This window comes from Sus scrofa, chromosome 2 (genome assembly GCF_000003025.6).
Source record: "Sus scrofa isolate TJ Tabasco breed Duroc chromosome 2, Sscrofa11.1, whole genome shotgun sequence".
NCBI classification, from domain to species: Eukaryota; Metazoa; Chordata; class Mammalia; order Artiodactyla; family Suidae; genus Sus; species Sus scrofa.
This window is the reverse complement of record NC_010444.4, coordinates 82,979,458-83,001,849: the sequence shown is the minus strand read 5'-3', so window position 1 is coordinate 83,001,849 and position 22,392 is coordinate 82,979,458. Positions and strand designations below refer to the sequence as shown.

The 22,392-nt window shown below is 40.1% G+C and overlaps 1 protein-coding gene across 6 annotated transcripts in view; it reads right to left on the bottom strand.

Annotated features, from left to right (window-relative positions):
• ARHGEF28 (Rho guanine nucleotide exchange factor 28) overlaps window positions 1–22,392 on the bottom strand; it is a 341,373-nt gene that overhangs the window by 100,277 nt on the left and 218,704 nt on the right. For 4 of the 6 annotated variants that reach the window (XM_021084443.1, XM_021084441.1, XM_021084444.1 and 1 more), the window contains 6 exons: window positions 19,390–19,511; window positions 14,804–15,084; window positions 8,667–8,874; window positions 4,504–4,615; window positions 1,280–1,366; window positions 620–662 (listed from right to left, as the gene is read on the bottom strand). In XM_021084443.1, coding sequence (XP_020940102.1) covers window positions 620–662; window positions 1,280–1,366; window positions 4,504–4,615; window positions 8,667–8,874; window positions 14,804–15,084; window positions 19,390–19,511 — 853 coding nt within the window. The remainder of the gene's footprint in view (window positions 1–619; window positions 663–1,279; window positions 1,367–4,503; window positions 4,616–8,666; window positions 8,875–14,803; window positions 15,085–19,389; window positions 19,512–22,392) is intronic. The other 2 variants (XM_021084442.1, XM_021084445.1) reach the window with 1 other exon arrangement.

Below are 22,392 nucleotides of genomic sequence, written 5' to 3'. Positions count from 1 at the left end.
AAATTGGAGCTGCAGCTGCCGGCCTACACCACAGCCACAGCCACAGCCATGCTGGATCCAAATGCATTGGCAACCTACATCGCAGCGTGCACCTTGTGTGGCAACGCCGGATCCTTAACCCACTGAGCAAGGCCGGGGATCAAACCCCCATCCACATGAATCCTAGTTGGGTTCATAACCTGCTGAGCCACAAAGGAAATTCCTCAAACGCAATACTCCTAAGCATTACTCCATAACAACAGATGGCAGAGATGTTTAGGCACTTGCCATAATTGACCGCTCAGGGCCTGTTACCTTAGTAGTCTTCCTATTGTGGTGGATGGACCTAGTGGGACCTTAATGCCTTTCTAAAGCAAGTAGTCTTCACACTGCGCCCCACAGTCCTATCCTCTACACGTGTTTGGCTCCGAAATAGACCTGAGTCCCCAGTCCTGAGGGCTGCTCATCTGAGGACCAAAAGGAACAGCTGGTAAACCTCCATCCACACAGATCATAAAGGGAGAAAGGAGTCAGGCAGGCTCATTATGTAGAAACCTCTCACGAGCTATGGAACAGGCGTCAACACGTTTCCAAAGATGGATCAAGCAGTCCCTCAGGAAATGGGGAATAGTTAAAATACCTTTTTTCTCTTGGTGGCTCCGGTAAGCTGTAAGCTCTTTGCTCTACAAGACACAGAACGATAAAATGAAAACGAAGGCAGACAAACCAGCAGTCACGTGTTAGTCTGACATGCACGCTCTCAATCGTACATTACACATTATACATACCCCCAGTTAGAAAATAATGGGGAAACAAGTCATTTCGTATAACTAAGGCAGTGCTCAGCTATCTTTATCACTTTCCTTGGTTTGGAGAGAATGGGCAGGAGGCCAGCACTGGGCAACATTTAATGACTTTATGAACTAAGTTAGTATCAGCGAGGGGCAGCAGGCATTTTCAAAAGTGCGGAAAATCAATGTGATTTTTCTGGATATTTCTCACCAGAGCTCCAACCCTTAATCATCACACTAATTCTCCGACCCACAGAATCAATAAATATCTTAACCACTTTATAGCAAAGCTTAAAAGAAAAGTCTTGAAGGCTAGCATAGGGAAGAGGCACTTTCAATACAGCTGTAATGTCTTTGCAGAGCAGCCAGTTCAGGGATGTGCTTTGTGGCTTGTGGGGAGGCGGGGAGCAGCCTTTCTCACTGGATTTGGGGGTGGGGGAGTAGAAGAGGCAGGCCCCTGCAAGCAGCTTAGATCCATGCCATCTTATCTCCCAAACTGGGGTACTTACTACAGGGATGAAGCAGAGACACTGATTTAGACAGTGAGAGAGACAGAGACGGAAGGACGGAACAACGGCCAGGGTGGAGCACACCACCTACAGAGCAGGGACAAATCCTTTACCGTTACCATCTGCAGGAGCCAAGAGGCAAAACGAGGTTGCAAAGGGAGATGGGCCCTTTGGAGGAAACCTAATAAACACACCTCTACTGAAATGTGGAAATATCCATGTTGACCCCAATACTATCTTGTAGGTCATACATAGATAAGCTACTCTGAAGAATGTGAAGATTTTATTGCCATTAAATATTCTGCAAATTAAGTCACAGGCAGAAATCATAATCCTTATTGTATACAGACAGAGGTTTCAGGAAAAGAAGCCACATATCCAAAATAATCAAGCTATAAAGCAGGAGAATCAGACTTAGGCAACTGAAGATTAATAGGAGTCCCCCCATGAGGGCACAAGGAGTTTCAAAAGCACTTTTGCTTCACTCCTGAAGTTCTTAAACAGAGAGCACTTTTGTCCATCTTGGGGAGGCTGTAATTATCATTTCAGTAGTGAGAATATTCCTTTCTATCTAAGCCTATGTGAACCAAAAAGGAATTATAGAGCTGGATTTTGTTTTACGTATACAAGTATTTAATAATAAACTTGCCACCATCGCACTAGAGGCTCAGAACAAACAAACAAAGAAGCAAAGAAAAGCATGAGAAGTGAGAGTAAGTCACCCTTTGGAAGTGACAGGAAAGAGAAAACATATAAATAAGTAGAAAAAGGACTCAAGACCATCCTATCTTTGTGTATCTGTGTTACAGCTCACTTATGGGAGTTTTCCACTGAGAAAAAAGAGATTTGAACTCTAATCAAGTAGGGAAAAAAAATGGAGAATCATTCAAAACTCATTGAGAGAGGATTTGCATGAACACGTGTCAATTTACCTCTCAGTAAGCAGACTCAACAATGAAATATTAGCATACATTTTTGAAGTGGTCAGGCTTTCAGGCCTGTGCTTTGATCACATATACACACAGAGCTAAAAGTATTTCTTCTTCCTTAAGAGTTAAATTATCCTTCCTAGTCCTATGATTTTGACCGACCTAAACAGTATCAATCCAAAAATTTGCTACCATTGAGGAATATCCACTGGAATCTTTGTACATTTAGTGTGTAGCCTTAATCTAATTCTTTCCTTCTGGAGAATATCAAACTTCATTCAATAGGCCTGTTTTTAAACATATTGTCTAAAGATAAGCTTTTATTCACAGAAAAACCAAAGAAATTGATGTCAGCTTTTTATTCTAATTCAAATACAAAGATTTAAGGACTGTATGTAAAGCAAAAATATCCTTCCGTATTCATTAAGGATTTCATAAATCATGGCTCTTCGCCCTTCTCAACCATCAATTTCCTCTCAGTCTTTTGGGATTTCAAACATAGAACTGTCCAAATTTAAAAATCAGAGAGATACTACGGTATAAAGGCAAAGGTACCATTTTGCACACAATACAGAAGACTTAAAGGTGTTTGCCAAATAGTACATTAAGTTGTCATCTCTAAGACTATTAGTGAAAAGGCGTCAAAGCTGCCATTAAAAGGAATCCCAACCTAAACTAAAGTTAGGGAGACCTAGAGATCCTAGAAAGGCTCATGGAACTGGAAAAATCCCAGGGCGAATTCAATCCATCTTCTATTCCTGTCTGCTCCAGGGAACTGTTTCCTTTTCGTCTCTTAGTTCTTTTTCTCCATCTTCCCATTCTAGAAATTAAAACTGACATTTATTATCAGTGTTGTTTTCTCTTATTCCAGAAAGAACAGGGAAAAAATGCCCAGTAGCACTTGTTTTGGATTTCCATATATCTTTGCTAAACACATTCGACAAATATTTATTGAACATCTCCCATACATGAGTCATTGGTTTAGGGCGGCAGTTCTAAGCACAAATATTATGCTTTCGATACTGGTCCCTATAGCATAAAAATGCAAAATAATGATAATGTAATAGAGCAAGAAGAAGAAAAAAGGAAGGAGAAAGGAAAGAGAAAATCCTATTTTTAAATATTCTACATTGAGAAGTTGAGAATACTTAAACACATCTCTTATTTCCTGATCTCTTAAGGAAAATAGAAAAATAAAGGCATTATCCAATACATTGACAAAGATTAATTATAATGCTATACATTACAGATTGACATTAATACTTGCAAATACACTTTTAAATGTAATTATTACATAATATATTATGCACAGAAAGTATGAAATAATTACATTTCAAAATCAAGTTGAAAATTGGGGTAGTGGCTGAGAGGCAGCTCTCAGTTGCCCATAATTGTTCTACTTATTGATCTGAATTCATTTTTGAAAATTCATCAAGCTATATTCTTATGATGTGCATCCCTTTCTATAGGTATATTATATTTAAATTTAAATTTTATTGTATAAAAGTTGTATTTCTTTTTTTTTTTTTTTTTTTTTTTTGTCTTTTTAGGGCCACACCCAGGCATATGGAAGTTCCCAGGCTAGGGGTTGAATCAGAGCTATAGCTGTCAGCCTACACCACAGCCACAGCAACATGTGATCCGAGCCAAGTCCGCAACCTATACCACAGCTCACGGCAACGCCGGATTCTTAACCCACTGAGTGAGGCCAGGGATCGAACCTGCATCCTCATGGATCCTAGTCGGTTCCGTTAACCACTGAGCCACGACGGGAACTCCTAAAAGTTATATCTCTGATTGCTTACATTGGCCAAAAAAAATGTTGAGATATATTTACTTGTGTTTCAAGTATGTTCTGTTATTTCAACTTTCTAAAGTCTCTTGCTAACTAAAGAAATGAAGAAAATCCATTTTGCAATGCTTTGCCTCTAAGGAGCTGTATTATTTTCAGCAATTTAGCTGTAGGACAAAAGTAACTTTTATAATTTACTTAAATAAAATTCTCTAAGGCCCCCTCCCAAATGAAACTAGAATAAATTTTAGTTTACACTATCCTTGAGGAAAACATTTTATTCAAAGAATAAGGCAACAGAGAGATGTGTACATATTTGTAATTTCATCAAAATCAAATTTATAACTCGTCTGATTTCAATGAGACAAGAATTTCGTTCATCTTAGAAGAATCAATTTTTGAAAATACTTGTCTGCTGCTCTTATATACTATATGCACTTTCACTAACTGAAAACCTGCTCTGGACAAGAATGCTTAATAGCTAAAAAGTAAATAATGCTTACCTTCAACTGAATTGCACACTGTAAAATCACGTATCAATCGCGTTTTCCCTAAAGAAATTTTAGGTGATGAGCAGGAATAAGAACGTGAGCGGACTCCAGAAAGCAGTGATTCCTAAAAGAAATCATAACAAAATCTTTAAAAAATTCTATAGAAGACTTGAAAGTATATACTCATCATCAGTGTTACTAAATCAGGACCTTTGAAGAAAGATTCAACCTAAATGCTTCTGTTGTGATCTTATTAAAGATTTGTTTCTGTTTGCCTCTCATAACTTTAAAATTTGTACTGTCTTTCTAATGCTTTAGTAAACTTCAGCTTTGGGGGAAAATGCCTATATGTACCTTATAAAACAATTATGATATTTCAACCAACTTGGTTAAAAGTGAAAAATTCAGTCGTGTGTCTTTTTCTCTTGGTATTTCTATGAGTTTGACTTTTTTTAAAACCTGAGTTGTCATTTATTTTTGTTATTTTATACGATAGCACTTAAGCAAAATTCTGTATTAACTGAGATCTCGCTATATAAAAATCATTAGAAAGTAGAGAAAAAGACACTTAAAATTATGTTTTTAAAAGTTCCCCACAAGTAGTTCCCATCGTGGCTCAATGGATTAAGAACCCAAATGGTGTCTGTGAGGATGCGGGTTCAATCCCTGGCCTCGCTCAGTGGGTTAAGGACCTGGCATTGCCACAAGCTGTGGTGTAGGTCACAGCTGGAGCTCTGATTTGACCTCTAGCCCAGGAACCTCCGTATGCCACAGGTGCAGCTGTAAAAAAAAAAAAAAAAAAAAAAAAAAAAAAGTTCCCAACAACTATTTAAGTTTGTAGTGTTAGCTGCTGTCTCTAGGAAAGAATGCATTATACAAATCTTTTTAGCCTGTGCTCATCTTTTTTTCTGTCTTTTCTAGGGCCGAAACTGTGGTACATGGAGGTTCCCAGGCTAGGGGTCTAATCGGAGCTGTAGCCACCAGCCTACACCAGAGCCACAGCAACGCAGGATCCAAGCTGCGTTCATGACCTACACCACAGCTCACAGCAATGCCGGATCCTCAACCCACTGATTGAGGCCAGGGATTGAACCCACAATCTCATGGTTCCTAGTCGGATTTGTTAAACACTGAGCCATGACGGGAACTCCCTGTGCTCATCTTTCAACAGACCTTTCCAGCACTTCCTGAGATGATGTCTGAATTACCACTAATTTATATACGCTGTATTTTATTCCTTTTAAATTATCTGCTATTTTCTTCCTATTCTCCCAACTACATATTACTTCTATTATTATATTGGCAACATATGTGAAAATGCAAGAGGGCAAGATAATTAAAACATGCTTTTCTTAACATGTTACAGAAATTTAAATGAATACACACTAGAATTCATTAAAACCATTTATGGAACCCAAATCCCATCCAACAGAGGCCTAGTGGCCTTGGGCTTTATTCCACACCCCCAGCACACCCATTTTTAAGATACCACTTAAGGTCAGAGGTAAAAGAAAGCAGCGAAAAATTTGTTATTAAAATTAAGCCATCAGTGAAGTTTCCATTGTGGCACAGCAGAAATGAATCCAACTAGGAACTATGAGGTTGTGGGTTCAATCCCTGGCCTCACTTAGAGGGTTAAGGATCCAGCGTTGCTGTGATCTGTGGTGTAGGTTGAAGACGAGGCTCGGATTTGGGGTTGTTGTGGCTGTGGTGTAGGCCAGCAGCTACAGTTCCAATTGGACCCCTATCCTGGGAACCTCCATATGCCGAGGGTGCGGCCCTAAAAAGACAAAAGACAGAAAAGAAATTAATTAATTAAAATTAAGCCATCAGCAACTGTCCCTCACAAGCAGTTTTCTCCTTTCCTCTGCCTAAGTGAGAGCACATGGTTGCCCTAGGCTCGTGGTTTAGTTAAATTGCCTGGAGGAAAGTTGAAAACCATGCTTTGAAGGGTCTTGGGCCACGGCTCCCTGACCATCTTACCGGGAAAGACCCAGTGGGCCAGGGTGTCGGAAAGGCCAACCCAAATTGTCCTATAACCCTAACAGAGAGTTGGCTACAAAGGGCCCTCACCAATCGCCATCCTCTGCATTTAAGTCATCATGGTAATCATTTTTCATAATGGGACTTTGAAAATTATCCAGAATTCTTTGGCAAAAAGTTACACAGAGTAACCGTGGAAGCAAGGCAAGATATATTTTATAGGACAGATTCTTCTTAAAAGTGAACAACATGGGATTATTTCACAAAGAATTAGTTTTCTTTTTTTTTTTTTTTTGTCTTTTTTGCCTTTTCTAGGGCCGCTTCCCGAAGCATATGGAGGTTCCTGGGCTAGGGGTCTAATCGGAACTGTAGCTGACAGCCTACACCACAGCCACAGCCAGAGTAACTCGGGATCTGAGCTGCATCTGCAACCTATACCACAGCTCTCGGCAACTCCAGATCCTTAACCCACTGAGCAAGGCCAGGGATTGAACCCACAACCTCATGGTTCCTAGTTGGATTCGTTAACCACTGTGCCACAATGGGAACTCCAAGAATTACTTTTCATCCAAGTAATGAGGAGTTGTTCACAATTCTTCTCAAAATGAAAAACCAACAAGTTCTACATTTACAAACATACCCATTTCTTATTATTCAGAAAATCACACGATCTTTAGGTTCAAAAGACTGTGACAGCTTTACAGGCCTCAGAACTGATAGAGGAGGATTTAGGATCTGGGGTCAGAAGGCCTATATTTGGGTTGCTACTCTATCACCACGCGTGGGCAACCTAGACAAGAGAGCTAGTCTCTCCAGAATCTCAATGGCTCAAAAATTAAAAGTACTACTTGTGTCTTAAGTGAGTTCTAGGAAAATGACATATTTTGTACACACATAAAGCATGTTTTGTATATTGTAGAGCACGCTATAAAAATAAAGCATTACCGGAGTTTGCATTGCTGCTCAGTGGTAACCAACCTGACTAACAACCATGAGGTTGAGAGTTTGATCCCTGGCCTCGCTCAGTGGGTTAAGGATCTGGCGTTGCAGTGAACTGCAGTGTAGGTTGCAGATATGGCTCCAACCTGGGGTTGCTGTGGCTGTGGCGTAGGCCAGCAGCTACAGCTCTGATTCGACCCTTAGCCTGGGAACTTCCATAACGCCATGAGTGTGGCCCTCAAAAGACAACAAAATAAATAAAAAATAAAAATAAAGCATTACCATATGTTCATGGTAAGAGACATTTAAGCACAGCATATATTGCTTGACAGTAGTAAACTCAATTTAAAAAGAAAACGAGTGGACAACAGAAATCAAAAAGAAAACATATGTCCAAAGAGAAAAGGGTTTTCTCTGTAAGACCAGAAGAGTCTTTTAAAAAACCACAAAAAAATGAAACTCCATTGTGCAAACACCAATGAAAGAAAAGTGTCTCCTACGGAAAAACTGACAAAGTCTGTGGTTTTCCAGATGAGTTCGTCCAGACAGGAATGCTCTACAAACCTCACCTCTGCCTTAGCAATATTATTTACCTCATTGCTTGGGCCAAGCAAAATTTTATGTCAGCAAAACAAGTTTGATCACTTAAACTCACTTCATGCTACCAGTTTTCCTCCCATTGCCCAGGGAATGATGGCAGAAATCACAGTATGAAATGGTAAAATGTTCCATGCACGTGAAAGATTATCTGCACTGGTGGTGGTTAATGAAAACACACCATGGTGAGTAAGGACCAGACACATCAGAATGGGAGAGATTAAAAAGACTGACTCAGAGTTCTTATCGCGGCTCAGCGGAAATGAATCTGACTAGGAACCATGGGGTTGCAGGTTCGATCCCTGGCCTCGCTCAGTGGGTTAAGGATCTGGTGTTGCCGTGAGCTGTGGTGTAGGTTGCAGACGTGGCTCGGATCTGGTGTTGCTGTGGCTGTGGTGTAGGCCAGCAGCTACAGCTCTGATTAGACCCCTAGCCTGGGAACCTCCACATGCTGCAAGTGCGGCCCTAAAAAGACAAAAAGACAAAAAAAAAAAAAAAAAAAAAAGGCAGACTCAGGCAGCTTTCATGGGTCTCCAAAAAAAGAGACAAACATTTACACATGTGACCATAACATAATTTGTCTTTCAGAGATGGGCAGATGAGGACAACGTATTTTCCACATTTATAACAAAGCAAATTAATACCAATAAGAATACCTTCAGCTGCAGGCTACTTGATAAAGAAAGTGATTCAGTCCTGGAGATATTAAAATCTGGTTCAGTGTTGGTCTCAAAAGAGTCCAGTTCATCCCCACTAGGAAGGCCAGTCCTCGAAGAACTCTGAGACACTGGAGTGTGGCAAAGGTGCGACTGGGCGGAGTGCCCCTCTCCCTCACTGTCGGCATCCAGGGCATCAAGACTGGAGCTGAAGCACAGGGTAGGCAAACAATGCAATCATCAAGAAGTCCAAGCTCGGGGTTCTAGTTCTTTGAATTCAGATTCTCTCACTGGTGTCCGCTGCAAAGCAAACTCATTTGATATCTAGCAAAATTCATATTTAAGTGATTTATATTGTCCCCCCACCATAGCTTCTTTTTTTCTAATTTTATAATGGTTTTTATTTTTTCCATGATAGCTGGTTTACAGTGTTCTGCCAATCTTCTACTGTACAGCAAGGGAACCCAGTCACACATACATGTACACATTCTTTTTCTCATAGTATCATGCTCCATCCTAAGTGACTAGATAGAGTTCCCAGTGCCATATAGCCTCTTTTTAAACCAGATTTTATGTTCCCGCAAATGAACATCTCAACCCAGCCAAAGCCACCTCAAGTGTTCTAAGGAACAAGAGCTGGTTCGTGTTAGTGCTCTCCTCGCCGCTGCTCTTACGTAAATGTAATTATCACAAGCTCCAAATAGTTACCCTTCAAATATTAAAAACACAGACAAAACACAGCCCCTGGGCTGTTTGGTAGGTGGTGGGGCAGTCGGGGATGGGGGTCGGCTCGGAGGCAATTTGCAGGTAAAAATGTGGCCTGGCATTCCTCCTCCGCCCCGGAAAACTCAGGAAGAAGGAGAACGTGTAAGAAGACAAGAAGAGGAGTTCCCATTGTGGAGCAGCAGAAACAAATCTGACTAGGAACCTTGAGGTAGCTGGTTAGGATCCCTGGCCTTGCTCGGTGGGGTAAGGATCTGGCGTTTCGGTGAGCTGTGGTGTAGGTCGCAGACGTGGCTGGGATCTGGCGTGGCTGTGGCTGTGGTGTAGGCCAGCAGCTATAGCTCCGATTAGACCCCTAGTCTGGGAAACTCATATGCCATGGTGGGCCCAAAAAGAACAAAAAAAACAAAAAACAAAAAAAAAGAAGGCAAGGAGAGATGTATGAAGATGTCATCCCAGAGTTGGTATCAAGAAATAGGTCAGACATGTGTCACATGAGGTTCCAAAATATCATATCGAGGTCATATTATGTTCAGAGATGTTAAAAAAAACAATTCCTGGAGTTCCCACTGTGACTCAATGGCTAATGAATCTGATTAGGAACCATGAGGTTGCGGGTTCGATCCGCGGCCCCGCTCAGTGGGTTAAGGATCTGGTGTTGCCATGAGCTGTGGAGTAGGTTGCAGACACGGCTCGGATCCTGCGTTGCTGTGGCTCTGGCGTAGGCTGGCGGCTACAGCTCTGATTAGACCCCTAGCCTGGGATCCTCCATATGCTTCGGGAGTGGCCCTAGAAAAGGCAAAAAGACAAAAAAAAAAAAAAAAAACCCAATTCCCATGAAAAATCCATCTCAGAAACAGGTGATGATTCTGCTTAATGCCTGCTTTTCTTTCTTCATTTGACTTTCATAACTGTACAATTAAAAAGCAAGCATTTGACCTTGAGCATTCCCGGCTCCTGCCCATCCCATCAACATTTTAAACCACTCAACCTGTGAGGTCAAGCGCTTCTACGGGCATGTTAACATACATTTCATTGTTAAATAGACTTTTCTTTAGTTGTGATAGTTATGGAGTTAATTTTTTTTTTTTTTTTTTTTTTTAGGGCTGCAGGTGTGGCAAATGGAAGCTCCCAGGCTAGGGATCAATCAGAGCTATAGCTCCCCCCCGAGGCCACAGCCACAGCAATGCCAGATCTGAGCCACATCTGCAACCTATGCCACAATTCACAGCAACGCCAGATCCTTAACCCACTGAGTGAGGCCAGGGATCGAACCCACATCCTCATGGATACTAGCCAGGTTCATTACGGCTGAGCCACTATAGGAATTCCTGGAGTTAAAATTTTAATAGCAACACAATGAAACTTTGTTGATTTTGAGATAGAAAGAACAAGAAACAGACTTTGAATTAATTCACTTGGGTTATTTTTCTTAAAAAATCAGAGGCTATTTAATGGCCACTAAATATCAACTTAATAAATTATATGAAGATAAATAAATTATGTGGCATTTGGAACAGAGGTCCTACTATAGGTTTCTAACTCAAACACGTATAGCAGTCTCTAGTCCTTGAACTATTTCAGGGTCCCTCCTGGGCACCAGCAAACACAGCAATAAAGGCCATGATCAGCACCAGCGAGGGTTTCCAGTGGGGTTTTCTCCATGGAGAACTCACTGAGGGCCTCCACCTTGGCCTTGGGGAGAAGAGGACCAATTGGAGGTGGGTTTCAAACATTAATTCAGCACCCAAATGTGTTGGAATTCATAGTTATTTCTCATAAAAATGAAAAAACTACACCTTAGTTAAGAACGCCTTTCTGGTCAGTGTTGGAGCTTTGAATGTTACAATAATGTGACTAGAGATATTTTAAGGTGCTAGGTTGTTTACTTAATTCAATGATAATCTGAAGGTAGAAAGAGACCTGGGGGAGATTTGCCGATGTCCTGTACCCCTGCATTTGTCTCTCAACTTGTGATCTCCATACTAAGGAAAATTCATTCAAGTGATTGGCTGCCTACACAAATATCCTATTTTAACGCAAGCTCTTCCAGCTAATTCAGAGCACTTCTCCATCACCATCCATACACCCTAGAAGTATTTTATTTTATTTTCACACTATACTTTAAAATATTTCTTTTTCTATTTCATTCAAATTGGGCTACTATTTGTCTTTGTTAAGCTATTACGGGGAAGATATTTGGTATTGCAGACAATATTCTTCAGGCTTATCTCTAAGTTTATCATTTTAAAATACCATTTTTCAAAGTCCCATTAGTGGGATAGGAAATAGATGCTGCAGGCTGTGACCAGAATTTTCCTTTGAAATAGTATAAAATAGAAAATGTCAGAATACTTTCATGTTATCTCAGAAAACATTTGTTTAAAGTGTATGTGTAGGGGGGGAGCGGGGGGAGCTCTGTTCACGGTATGACAAGGATTTCTTTTTAAAACTAAAAAGAAATTCTTTTTCCTTTAGAGCATTTCCTTGTAAAACAACAAAGATTTTAAAATGTAAGTTTTATTAAAAAAAAAAACACTTGACTTTATCACCTAATTTTGGTTGTATAATTTTTAAGTAAATGTTGCAGTGCTTATTTTCCCCTCATAGCTTCTTAAACTGTATTCATTTTAAATAATACAATGGTTACATAGTGCGCATATTTTATTTTCACCCAAATACTGTCTGAAACCCTAGAAAACTTAGGACTTCGGTCTCAGTCAGTCTTGTTCCTGTGTTAACCTTAATTTTTATTGTTTTCCCCACATTTTCTCCTTCATGAAGAGTTCCCAGGGAGTTCCCGTCGTGGCACAGTGGAAACAAATCCGACCAGGAACCATGAGGTTGCGGATTCGATCCCTGGCCTCACTCAGTGGGTTAAGGATCCGTCGTTGCCATGAGCTGTGGTGTGGGTCACAGACATGGTTCAGATCCCACATTGCTGTGGCTCTGGCCGTAGGCTGGCAGCTGTAGCTTTGATTCGACCCTTAGCCTGTGAACCTCCATATGTCATAGGTCCTGCCCTAAAAAGCAAAAAAAAAAGAAGTTCCCAGCCTCTCAGCCAATTCATTTACTAATGCACTGGGTACACACTTTGAGTTTATTATCAATTATAAATTATCTTCCACCACGACACCCCCTGAAGAGAGGGTCCCACAGCCATCCTGGGGCCAAGATGGAGCTCTGTGGGGGAACACATGTCCCATCTCCTCATTCCTGTATTTTTTAGTGGAGAAAGAAAACACAGGAGATAAAGTTGAAAGGGATCATCTTCTCAGGACATCATCTTCCTCTGCTTCTCCCCTCCCTCCACACCTGAGCTGTGGCATTTTTACAGAGGCTTCTAATTGCTTCGGCTCAAACTGGATACTTTTTGTAATCCTCGAAAGGGGCAAAAATCTGTCTGCAGCAGTGAGATGTTCAAATGTCCCAGAGAAGAAGACCATGATCCGAAAATACAATTTAGACAGCCTACAAATATTTGCATAACAGAACAGAGCCTATCCGTGTCCTTTCCTCCTTTCTTGCTAGAGTGGCTCCTGTAAAGAACTTCCTGGGCTCACAAACTCAACAAATCTCAAAGATCCCGTCAGAATGCACTAATCACACAGCTCCATCTGTTTTTGCGGAACTACACAGAATCCCGCCTTGACTGGCAGCGTGTTTTCCCAGGCAGATATGTGGAAAGTCCAAAATGTCCCATCAGTTTAATGTGCAGCCAGGACCACCCAAGCATCTTTAAAATCACAATATGTGATTTGTGAATTTTTAATTCACAAGATATAAATCTGAAGAAAATATTCTATTATTTATGTGTCAGACACCATTCTTGGTACCAATACCTGTAAAAGTTTTATTACCTCAACTTGTTGTATACGAGTGCAAAGTGCAGCCCTGTGATTGGCACCTAGCAACTGCTGCTTCCCCTCCCTTTCACTCTTGTCTGATCATTGAAGTCTCTAGAGAATATGCATTCAGATAAATATTTATTTACACACTCACGTGTGTGTATTCTATTTTTCATTCTGATTCATGATATTATGTGTAAAACTGGACATATAATCAGAGATCTAAGGCATAGGGAGAAAAAAAGCTATTCCCTAAGAAATGTGGACAGTAAGATGAAGTGAAATGAACAAAAATTGGCCTATTCCCTAAAGAAAATAGACAAAAGAATGGATGGATAAGAAGTGAATACAAAGATACAGGGGCACACACACACCATATAAATGTGTACAGTCATATCATATACAATAAAACTATTGTTTTAGTGACATTTTTGCACATACAAGAAAATATGTGTCCGGTAACTATAAGTTGGTTACAGAGAATACAAATAAAACACCCACAAGCCTGTTCAACTTGAAACTTAAACACTGGTCACACCACTGTTTAAGCTCTTTCCATTCCTTACTTTGACCACTTGATGCAACAACTACCTTAAATACGAGGATCTTTATCCTCTTCATTCTTATTTTTTTTTTGGTCATTGCTTAAGCACTTTATTTATGCCCTATATTAATAGATTGTGTGATTCTGCATTTTATAAAAGTGAAATCTAACTGAAGTATTTTGTGGCTCCTTCTTATTCCACTTCACATTACTGAGATGCATATATGATTATGCACGTAGATGTAGTCATAGTTAAGTCATTTGCACTACTGTATGGTATTCCATTGTGTAACTATAGCATAAGTTATCTATTCATTCCCCACTATTTGGGTTATTTCTTACTGCAATAAATAATCTTGCATATGTCTCCTAGGACACAGAAATAAAACTGCTGGATTATAACATATATGCAAGTGCAAAGACAATGCCAAATTATTATACAACTTTCACTTCTATCACCTGTATGGAGTTTCCATCATATGCATTTTCACCAAAATGTGGTACATTAAACTTTAAAATTCCTCCCTATTTGGTAAGTATCTAATGGTATCTCATTCTGGTTTTCCCTCTATTATATTTTTGTCAGTTTTCTTACGTGTCTTACTTTTAAGTCCAGGCATACAAGAACCTAAAAGGAGGCAAATTTTGAGGTAGAAATAAAATGGTGGGGACAATAAAAACAATTTTTTTTTTTTTTAAGGACTGCACCTGCAGCATACGGAGGTTCCCAGGCTAGGGGTCGAATTGGAGCTATAGCTGCTGGCCTACACCACAGCCATAGCAATGCCAGATTCAAGCCGCATCTGCAACCTACACCACAGTTTGTGGCAATGACGGATCCTTAACCCACTGAGCCAGGCCAGGGATGGAACCCATGTCCTCATGGATCCTAGTCAGGTTCGTTAACTGAAGAGCCACGAAGGGAGCTCCAATAAGAATTATTTAACAAGAAGAAAATAGAATTTTCTAAGTCCAGCTATCAGGTTCTTTGATTTTCTACATTGTTCCATGTGGTACTTTACCTTCTTCTCTTTAGATGACTTTGTTCCTTTTCAAATCCATGAAGACCGAAAGAAAGATTCAAATTGGAAGCATATGAGCTAGATGGTGACATGAAAGACCGCTGGGCTTCAGGGTGGAGTATCACGTCCTTGTTCCCATGTGGGGGGTACATGCCAGAGCTGGTTTCAGTAGGAAGGATGTGCTTGCTGCTCTCAGACCCCAGAGTAGAACCCATGGATTCAGGGCTGGTATCCGGAGTGATTCCCTCTATATTAACATAGTTAACATCCAGATCACCAACCTGGTGATTGAAAGAAAAATACGTGCTGAATGATTGGCTTAGTGGAAAATAAAGTTTTCACAATTTCAGCTTATCTTTTTTGTTTCGTTTGTTCTTGGTGTCGTTTTGTTTTATGTAAGCTGAGAAGTCTGACATGATAAATTTCTGTTCACCTGGCCGTTACCCCATGATTCACAAGAGGAAGATGACCAACTGAGTGTTTTATAAACTTTATTACAAAACAACAAACTGACTATGCTTTTAACATTGTATGAACCACTGACTCAAAATGAGGGGAAATATTTTAAATACTCGAGAGAAAAACTAAAGAGCCAACTGAGCTTGTAAAATAGTTTATAGGAATCTGGTAACCAAGTTAGTGATGGTCACGTAAATATGAGTCTCCCAAACAAAAATAAGATCCAGTAAAACTACATTAAGATGTATGGATTTAGCATAACTGGAAGACAGAAAATATCCCAAACTTTAAATGACCGGTACCTAAGAAACATCAAGTCTCAGCAAGCTGTCATACTCCACCATAAGCCTTTACAGAGAATAAGAGCAGTCTGGAAATATTTGCTTAGTACAAAGAACAGCGAGTTAGTAGAGAGCCTGAGACCGATCTAAAATCATCCCCTGAAAGAGAACACTCAGCCCACACTGGACACTGAAAAAAAGTCCTGGTTGGTGAAAGCACTTGCTCTAAGGAAGGGGCTTAAAGTACTGAGAGTGTGAGGTAGTGGCATCAAAAGGCATCACTTCGAGGGAAGAAAACAGTAAAAAGGAAGAGAACAACATCATTTATAAATAAGATAGTAAAGGAGTTCCCTGGTGGCCTAGTGGTTAAGGACTTGACATTGTCACTGCTGGAGTTTGGGTTCAGTCCCTGTCCCGGGAACTTCAGTATGCTGTGGGCATGGGCAAAAGTAAAGAAAAAGAGGAAGGAAGGAAGGAAGGCAGGCAGGCAGTAAAGGGGAAAAGAAGCAAAGGGGGAAATATAGGGCCCTAAATCAACTATCATCATAATAATCATTTACTAATACAAAAACAGTCAAAGAATGTTAGTGGGTGAGAATCATAAGAGTAACAGGAAATGTACAGAGACTCAAACTCTCTCCTCACAAGATACTTAACAATTTAAGAAAAAAAAAAGCAATTTTACTGTACAGAAACTTGGTAAGTCAAAAATGTCACTGGTAATGGGACAAATGATTGTCATGTGCCTCCTGATACAATGAACTGAGAAGAGCGCATCGTTTCTGTAATAGGCCTGCCAACCACATGTACCCTGGATATAATCATGAGGAAATAGAAGTCAAACCAAAATTAAAGGACATTATAACCCAAACCAACAAAAACCAATATGGTCTGTAGTCTTCAAAATGTCAGTGTCATAAAAGACAAAGACTAAGGAACTGTCCCAGATGAAGGGAGACTAAAGAGACACAACTAAATGCAAGACATGCTGTTCAATTTTCTTTTGCTACAAAGAAGATTATTGGGAAAATGGGCTAAAACTGAATCAGGTCTGTAGACAGCTAACAGTACAGTGTCAATGATGATTTCCTGATTTTGGTAACATGTGTGTTTATGTTAGAGAATACTCATGCTTTCAGGAAAACACACAATGCAAGACTGAGGGGTGAAGGGGCACCATGTTTTCAATTTACTCTCAAATGGTTCATATTTATATATGTATCTTAAGCATTTGCATATTTACAAACACAGAACCAGAATAATAAAATATGGGAAAACTTGAACATTTTTTGATGCAAAGTATACAGGGATTCTTTGTACTGAATGATGTCGGCTTGAAATGATGTCCAAGTAAAAATTTTTTCGAACTAGTTTATATGACAGGGTAATCTTCAAAGTAGTTTTTATCATGTGAGTTTTCTCATCAGGTAGGTTGATAACCTTAAAAATTCATGGGAAACAGTTTCATAAACACGCTAGCAATCTTTTTAGGTGCCAGTGCCAGGTTGAGATGGAAAAAAATTAGATAAGATTCTTTCAAGAGAGTGCTAGAAACTATTTTCCATATGCAGAATTTGGATTCCTTATGTTGTTCTTGCTATTCAAATGGATATAGGAATAGTAAAAGAAATGATTTAAGTATAATGCAACAATATAGTGAATTTTGTGGTTTGTCTCAAGATTTTTAGTTTTGTTTTCATTGCACAAGTTCATCAATCCTCTGCTCATTTCAGTTCATCAATCAAGCTGAATTCTCTTTATTTTTTATTTTTTTATTTTTTGTCTTTTATCTTTTTAGGGCTGCACCTGTGGCACATGGAGATTCCCAGGCTAGGGGTCAAATTGGAGCCGCAGCTGCAGGCCTACACCACAGCCATAGCAACACAGGATCTGAGCCGTGTTTGCGGCCTACACCACAGCTCATGGCAATGCTGGATATTCAACCCGCTGAGCAAGGCCAGGGATCGAACCTACGTCCCCATGGATGCCCGTCAGGTTTGCTACCCGCTGAGCCACGACAGGAACTCTGTGAATTCTCTTTAAATATATGCTTCACATCATTAAAGCAATTCTTCTCTCACTCAAAATATTTCCAAATAGAAAATATATCCTAAGCTCATCTTTAGTTTGAGAAGTTTCACATTTTTAATGTATCTTAGAACATATAAAGACAGAGTTTGCCCTACATAATATCAAATACAATTTTAGCCACTTGAGGGAAATGGAAGTACTGCAGTATTCACTGAGGCTCAGAACAACAAATATGATTCGAATGGATTTCATTTAAATACTGAGAAGATACGGCAACAGAAGAAAACCATTAAAATCAGAATATGGCCAGAGCATAGTAAGTCCAATTACCTTGAATCTTCAAAAAATGTCCCCAGAGCTCCCACTTTGTCCTAAATCCTCAGCCTAGATTTCTATAACCAAAGCTGATATACAGTGGCTCTGTACCAACAAAACTATACCTGTTAATTACAGCTGATGTCCATTACGATTTATTAGTTCTTCCGTCATTTTGAATACCATTTCAATCTATGCCATTTAAATTATGCATTGGATGAAACAATGTTTCATAACCCAAAGGGAAAAGCAGAGACATTCAACCGACAGGCTGAAACGGAGATCTACTAGACATAAAGTTTATATTACAGAAAACATCCGCAAGTAATAGAGTACAATATATGCAAACTAACAACAACAACAGCAACAAAAAGGTCAAAGAGATAATTGCTCAATGAGCACATATATAGTGCATCTTATGGGGAGATTCGACTTTAAAGACAAGGGATAAGGCAGAAATTGTATGTTGTCAAAATGACTCTTGAAAATCCCTTAAGTCTCCCGTAAATGAGGGCGTGTGGAAGTTTTCAAATCTATATTTTAATTTTTATAAATATTAAAATGAGGATCACCGAGACAGAAAAGAACAAAGAACAAATCTATATGTAGATGAACATTCAAGCCATCTGCCTTCATGAGATTTAACTCACAAATCTCTATCAGGGAATGGGTGGAGAATTCTAAAGGATTTCAGCTTCCCTGTAACATGACACAATTCTGTTTTAATAATACTAAAGCTCTGTAACCTAAGCACACAAAATAGGTGTGCTGTGAGGATTAAGCAGACAATTTACGTGATGGTATCTTCTGGGGCTGGCATCATACTCTTGCTCATTAGTGTTTGCTGGATTTGAACACAAATATTGTTTCATCAGGTCATACACAAACTCTATTTTGGGAGTTTCCTGTCATGGCGCAGTGGAAACGAATCCGACTAGGAACCATGAGGTTGCGGGTTCGATTTCTGGCCTTACTCAGTGGGTTAAGGATCCTGCGTTGCCGTGAGCTGTGGTGTAGGTTGCAGACGCTGCTCAGATCTGGTGTTGCTGTGGCTCTGGTGCAGGCCTACGGCCCCAGCTCCAATTAGATCCCTAGCCTGGGAACCTCCATATGCCTCAGGTGTGGCCCAAAAAAAAAAAAAAAAAGCAAAAAAAACAAAAACAAAAAAAACCTCTATTTTGAAAAGCCACAGAAGAGAAATTGGCCTCCCAGATGTCACTTCCTGCTTTGCGTTCACACTCTTCTCCTTTGACACTGTCCTAAGACCCCTTCCCCAGTGCTTCTTGGTGGGGGGCGGGGAGAGGGGAAGGTGCGCTGTGTTCTAAAGGAAGGGCCGAAGTTACATGCTTTTATGATGAGATTCCACGGCAACATCAGCTGGGCTGCCCTTAGGCTGAAACGTCCGGAGGAGTGCCATAGTGTTGAACCCGAGCGTCTCTCTCACCTGCTCAGGTTTTGGAAAGAGGACAGATGCCCCCAGTAACCTCCCTCACACCTTACCTGATCTATCACCATGCAGTTAGCATAAACTTCATCACCGCCATTCAGCATGTCAGAAGGACGGCCAGCAGCAAGGAGCAGGGGAGGACGCTTGGATTTTCTGAGGACATCAGAGAAACGATCTAGAGGAAAAATGGAAACAGGACAAATAAAGTAGAAGGCATTTATTTCACAGGCAAGCTTTACCTTTTTAATCAAACCACAAGGGGAAAAAAAATCAAGATTGCACTTTAAGATGGCATTTTGCTGTCTTCACATACGAAGATCTAAAATGCAGTATTTTCCTCTTCTACAGTCAGTCTCAGTAATCTAAAACCTCCGGAAAGAATGAATAGTTCAAATAAAGAAATACGTGCCCGTTTCAAGCGCTATTCTTCCAGGGTTCCTGTCGTGGCACAGTGGAAACAAATCTGACCAGCATCCATGAGAATGCAGATTCGATCCCTGGCCTCGCTCAGTGGGTTAAGGATCCAGCGTTGCCGTGAGCTGTGGTGCAGGTTGCAGACTCGGCTTGGATCCCTCATGTCTGTGGTGTAGGCTGGCAGCTGTAGCTCCGATTTGACCCCTAGCCTGGGAACCCTGACCCCTAGCCTCCATATGCCACGGTGAGGCCCTAAAAGAAAAAAAAAGTCAAGCAGTATTTTTCCAATCATAACAGGTTTTCATAAAAATCAATTAGGTTTTTAGCCTTCAATTTTTTTTTTTTTCCTGCTGTACAGCATGGGGATCAAGTTACTCTTACATGTATACATTTTTTCCCACCCTTTGTTCTCTTGTAATATGAATATCTAGACATAGTTCTTAATGCTACTCAGCAGGATCTCCTTGTAAATCTATTTTAAGTTGTATCTGATAACCCCAAGCTCCCGATCCCTCCCACTCCCTCCCTCTCCCGTGGGGCAGCCACAAATCTATTCTCCAAGTCCATGATTTTCTTTTCTGTGGAGATGTTCATTTGTGCCTTATATTAGATTCCAGATATAAGCGATATCATATGGTATTTGTCTTTGTCTTTCTGACTCATTTCACTCAGTATGAGATTCTCTAGTTCCATCCATGTTGCTGCAAATGGCATTATTTCACTCTTTTTTATGGCTGAGTAGTATTCCATTGTGTATATATACCACATCTTCCTAATCCAATCATCTGTTGATGGACATCTGGGTTGTTTCCATGTCCTGGCTATTGTGAATAGTTCGCCTTCAATTTTTAAGGTTAGGCTACAATTCGCTTCACTGCATAACCTGGAAGCACTGGAAATCATACTTCAAGCCTTGGATTCCACCGAAGTGTTCAGACTCCAGGCCTTTTACAAAAGGACCCGAGACAGGACACAGTCTAGTAGTCCTGGCTCTGCCTGCTGAATATGCATCATCTCATACAGAGAGAGTTTTGTTTCCATTTTTTTTCATTAAAGAAATGTTTTTGCTTTGCTTTCCGTGTTCTCAGCTTTGTTCTAAAGAGACGACGTTGCTCCAAGTTGAGTCCCAGAGAGCTGAGATCTTACTGCATTTGCAGGGAACACAAAGTCGAAGGTAATAAATCACAGTTGAGCCAGGATGCCTCATTTCTTGTGACTAAGGCTACCTTACTTCATTTCCAAATACCTTTACAGGTTCCTCATCCATAAAAGTAGATAATTATGCCTTCTCCATAGTGCAGCTGGAAGGATTAAATGAGTTCAGACATGCAAAGCACTTAACACATGCCTAGGACTAAGCAATTGCTCAATAAATACTGTCACTAGTATATGTTATGTCTTACAATTAAAAGTGATTTTACCATGTTCCATTGAAGTACAAGGATATTAATGCTAATCAGTATGAGTATGTTATACCAATAATAAATTGTTAATATCTATAAACGACTTTACTAGGGTAGATTCAAACGACCCTGGCTTTAGAGTCTACCTGAATATACCTCTTTCCCACAAGACACTAAAGTGCAATTTTGTCAAGCTTCTTGAGGAAATATACATGGAAAAGGGAAAGTTGTTGTTGTTGTTATTGTTGTTGTTGCTTTTTAGGGCTGCACCTGCGGCATATGGAAGTTCCCAGGTAGGGGTCAAATCAGAGCTACAGCCGTCAGCCTACACCATAGCCATAGCAATGCCAGATCTGAGCTGAATCTGAGACCTACACCACAGCTCATGGTAATGCCGGATTCTTAACCCACTGAGCAAGGCCAGGGATCGAACCCGCATCCTCATGGATACTAGTCAGGTTTGTTACCACGAATCCAGAATGGGAACTCTGAAAAACCTTTTTTTTTAATCTATCCTTTCTTGTTTTCTCTCTTTACTGAAATAGCTAGCAATATAACATACAAAGCCCACAAACACTTCACAAGTATAATTTTTATGATGAATTACTACACATTTTCACTCTAATTACACAACATAGAAGCCTGTTCTAAAGGTTATAAATCAAGAATCTGACAGAACGCTTTCACCACGTTCTGAAGAAAATACTTGCTGATTTATCATCTTACAGAATGTTTGAAAAAATAATCATAAATAACTCAACGTAGCCCTCTGAACTTTAATTAATCCAACTTAACTGCTCTACCAATGTCTTAAGATCACAGAGTATGAAACATCTGGCATTTCTGCCATCGCACTCGAGAGGCTGGTTATGCTCCTTTTGAGCCATTTTGATCATGGCTAAATTAAGACTTCATTGAAAACTAGACTCTCTGAAGAACTTACAAGATAGTCAACAAAATAATGGCAAACAATTGATGCACATCATATTTTAAAAACAAATGAAATATTACCCTCAAACTGTCTGGGGCCAGTGAATGCATTGCCCAGTTACCCAGTGTCTAGGTGCTGAATTGTCAGGAGAACAAGCTCTGTGTTCAACACTCTGATCCTCACATCTCAAGGAAGAGAAGGACCAAGAACATTTCTGTTTTCACATACACAGACAAAAGGCACTTGGATTCAACTTATCTTCTGCAAACAAATCTACGTGGACGATAGCAGATCAGACTCTATAAGGA